The sequence below is a fragment of the Marmota monax genome, unplaced genomic scaffold (assembly GCF_021218885.2).
Source record: "Marmota monax isolate L192 unplaced genomic scaffold, Marmota_monax_Labrador192_F-V1.1 WCK01_AAM20220418_F8-fsc00044, whole genome shotgun sequence".
Lineage (NCBI taxonomy): Eukaryota > Metazoa > Chordata > Mammalia > Rodentia > Sciuridae > Marmota > Marmota monax.
Window position 1 is genome coordinate 1,914,254 of NW_026695198.1, and position 4,087 is coordinate 1,918,340.

Here is a 4,087-nt window from a genome sequence, read left to right on the forward strand (position 1 = left end):
AACCAATTTAGATTTTATCTGTTTTCTCAACCCAAACCCTCAATTGCAGGAGGTCCTTGAATAATATATATCAAGCTCTAAAAGAAAGTGAATTCCAACCAAGATCATTGTATATAGCAAAATTAAGCTTCAGATTTAAAGATGCGGGCTCTGAGAATCTGCCATATTTAGAGAAGGACAGAGATAAAATGCCAAAAGTGTGCAGATGGGAGGAGGCATCAGGAGAGCTTGGTGGCATGCAGCCACCAGAAAGCAGCCTTTTCAGCTGATTCCACCCTTGCTTAAGAGTCTTGACTCAATAAGAAGTGAATTCTGTACAAGATGAGTAAATAAGAGATGAGCAAAGCAGGGGCAGAGAATGGAGCATTAGGGAGAAAAGTGAGAAGCAGAGAGCAAGGGGTGAGGGAGCCTGTCTTTATAGTTTCCCTTTGGATGAAATCTGCTTATAACAGACTCAGCTCAACAGCCTGGTTGGGAAAACGTTCTGCTCCAATCTCACCCCAATTATTAATTGGAAAGCCCCCTGGAAAAAAATTTGCTGTGAAAAGATTAGAAAATTTAGGATCAGAAAACCCTAGCAGCACTAGTTCATCCTTTACCCAGGATAATTATACTTCATGATTTAGTGCTTAGTTTAAGTGTCTGCTCACAAAACTATACTGTTTTTCCTTGGAAGATTATAAATTAGGAGGAGTTCTTAGAACTTATATTATCTTTGAGAGCATGAATGATTCCTTCAGTTTAGACTTGCCCATTCATTATTTGAAGAAATAAATTATTTTATTTGAGAGATAAATTATGTCCTCTGGTGATATGTACAATGTGAATATTTTTATAATTGTAGTCTATAACTTAATGCATGAAGCTGTTTTGAGAATGAATTATGCTGAGTAATTTTTGGGATTTAGAATCTCACCTTTATGAAGTCTGTGTTCATGGTCTTTTTAACACCTACCTTTGATTCTATAAAAATCATTGAGATACCGTTATTGCCTAATTCAGTACTCTCAATTATCATTTACCAGTGCTTTTTAGAATTTGGCATTCTATTTTGAAATCTACATTATGCCAAGAACTTTGGAAAATTAATTTACTGCTGATACTTTTATTAATATTTTTTTAATTTCACTCTGAATAGAAGCTGCCATATTTGGACTGGAGTTACTTAGTCAAATTATAGCTAAATTTAAGATTTTTCTCTGTAGAAATGAATGTGAAAAGTACTTGTGTCAATTCAATTTGAAGTGAAAGGAGATATTGGCAACCTGCCTTTGTCTGATCTTTGATCCTTAGTTGTGAGTGGACTGTCTAGTTATTTAGTGCTTGGCCTTCAGCTACTAGACTATTTATGAACTTGAATAAATTGTAAATGCCCTGGGTACAAATTAATAATTTCTTTGATTTTGTAAGGAAATAAAGAATATTGGCAGTCATGTAATTTTTGAAAAGCATTTAGTAATTAAAATAAAAAACATTTCTGAATTCTTCATAGAAAACATCCTTTATTTAGTACAATTTTGTGTACTTACTATTAACGTCTTTAGGAATATATAATATTTAAACATTGAAAAGAGGCAATACAAAATGGTAGGTAGAATGTGAACTTAGAAATCTGACTGACTGCCTGGGCTCAAATCCTGGCTCTGACATGGCACAGCCATGTAGCCTTGGGCACACTACTCAACATCTCAGGATTTTTCTTTCCTTTTCTGTAAAGATGACATAGTAAAAATGCCTGCATCAGGATTGCTGTAGGAAAACCTCTTGAAAATGTATAAAAATGTGTAAATCTTTGGACCTTAAGTAATACCCAGGTCATAGAAAGACCATCCTAACTTTTCTTTCTCTTTCTTTCTTTCTTTCCTTCCTTCCTTCCTTCCTTCCTTCCTTCCTTCCTTCCTTCCTTTCTTTCTTCTTTTCCCTTATTACAGGAGGTCCCTCTTATTCAGTTTCCTTTCCATAATTTTAGTTACTAGGTAATCTGCAGTTCTAAGTTGTTGCATGGAAAATTCCATAAATAAAAAATTCATGAGTTTTAAATATGTGCTATTCTGAGTATAGTGATGAAATAATGATCCTTCCCATTGAGGAAGAATCTGCTGGCCACTCTGAAGATGCTCAAGATGCCCTGCTCCACAGGGGAGAGCTCCAGCACACTGTCGCTGGTGTCCGCATGCACTACACCTATGGGACAGTCTGGGAGCACCTGCAGGTGGCAGCCAATGCCCACGTTGTAGTACAGCCGCTGCAGCTGCTTGATGTAATCACCGGAGCTGCTCTGGATGGCAGCCTCCAGGTGCTGTGAGGCTGCCAGCAGGCTCTCCCAGCGGTGCTCCAGCTCGGCCTCCAGCGTGCTGTTCATTGAGGTGGTTGCGGTGGGGCCCCCTCGGCCTGTCCAGGGTGCCAGCAGGGCCAGCAGGACTGCCAGGAGCAGAGCCTCCTCTGCTGTCCCGGCCCCGCCATCCTGGCCAGAGGGCCGTGTGTCCATCAAGTGGTCCTTGCACCTGGGAAGCAGGAAGCGAGCAGCTCCAGAGGCCGCCGCAGGAGCGCATGGTCTGGTCCCAGAGGAGCGGCAGAGAGAGGAGCCGACGGTGAGCGAAGGGGTACCCTGGCGTGGACGCTAAGCTCCCTGGGCTGCAGAGGGACGCCCTGCTGCAGCTGGGACTCTACCAGATGGTGCTGCGCCTCCCTGCACGCTAGTTATGCAGGTTTTAAAGTTACTATCCAAATTTCTCACAGTGTTTTTCAAATGACATTGTTCTTGGTTACAGAAAATTCTTGGCTTGATTCTTGGTATGAAACTGGAAGTGAAAAGCACATCTTCTCTTGGCTTCCTTTTCTTACCTTACACATTAACCCTGAAAGTAAAACCCATCGTGTGGACAACCCTTCAAAGATGCTGTTTATCATTCAAGACCCTGTTTTAGCAGACAGAGAAGGTACTGGAGATCCAGACCTTATTTCTTGATATTCTGAGGGAAAAAATGGTGCTGAAAATGCCTGATGAAGGGAGGTTCCCGCACTCACAGTCTAGGTCAGAGAAGGAGGTGCACAGTAACAATGACAGATGTTTTGCCCTCTGCATCCTCCAAATGCGTCTCATTTTACATGATAAAGCTATGTAATGTATCTGCAAGTGTGTGTGTCTGCACCAGATCTGCATGTGTGTATCAGACAGCCAGTATACCCATTTTATTTCATTATGAACTTTGATAATTAAACTTGATAATTTCAATTTGATGATTAATAATTAGATTATTCTATTTCCATATATTATAACCTATTACAGGGTAAAAGGCTTTGGTTCTTGTCCATGTCTTAAGTAAAATCATGATATTAATTTTCAGACTAAGTTTTTTTTTTTTTGGTGTTGGAGATTGAACAAAAGGCCTTATGCATGCAAGGCAAGCACTCTATCAACTAAGCTATATCCCCAGCTAGAGAAAGATTTGTAATGAATATAAAATATCTCCCATCAGAGAAGTGGACATACATGTTTTTTTTTCTCCAAGTGGGGTAGTTTCAGTTGGAGAATAAAAGCTGAATATTGTTTCATACATACCTATCTTCCTCTTAACATTTTTAACTAAAAACATTTATGGAAGTAGGATTTATGTTCAGGATATATCTCTTTAGTCTCATGGTTTGTTGCTCTATTATCTTTGAAGATGTTCTCTTAGAAGTTTCTGCTGATATTGAGCATTCTTTTTTTTTATTGGTTGTTCAAAACATTATAAAGCTCTTGACATATCATATTTCATACATTTGATTCAGGTGGGTTTTGAACTCCCAATTTTACCCCAAATACAGATTGCAGAATCACGTCGGTTACACATCTACATTTTTACATAATGCCCTATTAGTAACTGTTGTATTCTGCTACCTTTCCTATCCTCTACTATCTCCCCTCCCCTCCCCTCCCATTTTCTCTCTCTACCCCATCTACTGTAATTCATTTCTCTCCTTGTTTATTTTCCCATTCCCCTCACAACCTCTTATATGTAATTTTGTATAACAATGAGGATCTCCTTCCATTACCATGCAATTTCCCTTTTCTCTCCCTTTCCCTCCCACCTCATGTATCTGT

The 4,087-nt window shown here is 39.4% G+C and overlaps 1 protein-coding gene across 1 annotated transcript; it reads right to left on the reverse strand.

Moving 5' to 3' along the window:
* Positions 1 to 2,035: 2,035 nt before the first annotated feature.
* On the reverse strand, positions 2,036 to 2,488 carry LOC124082081 (fibroblast growth factor 4-like). The gene has a single exon (XM_046428539.1). It carries the CDS (start codon positions 2,486 to 2,488, stop codon positions 2,036 to 2,038), a length of 453 nt encoding a protein of 150 aa, XP_046284495.1.
* Positions 2,489 to 4,087: the final 1,599 nt, after the last annotated feature.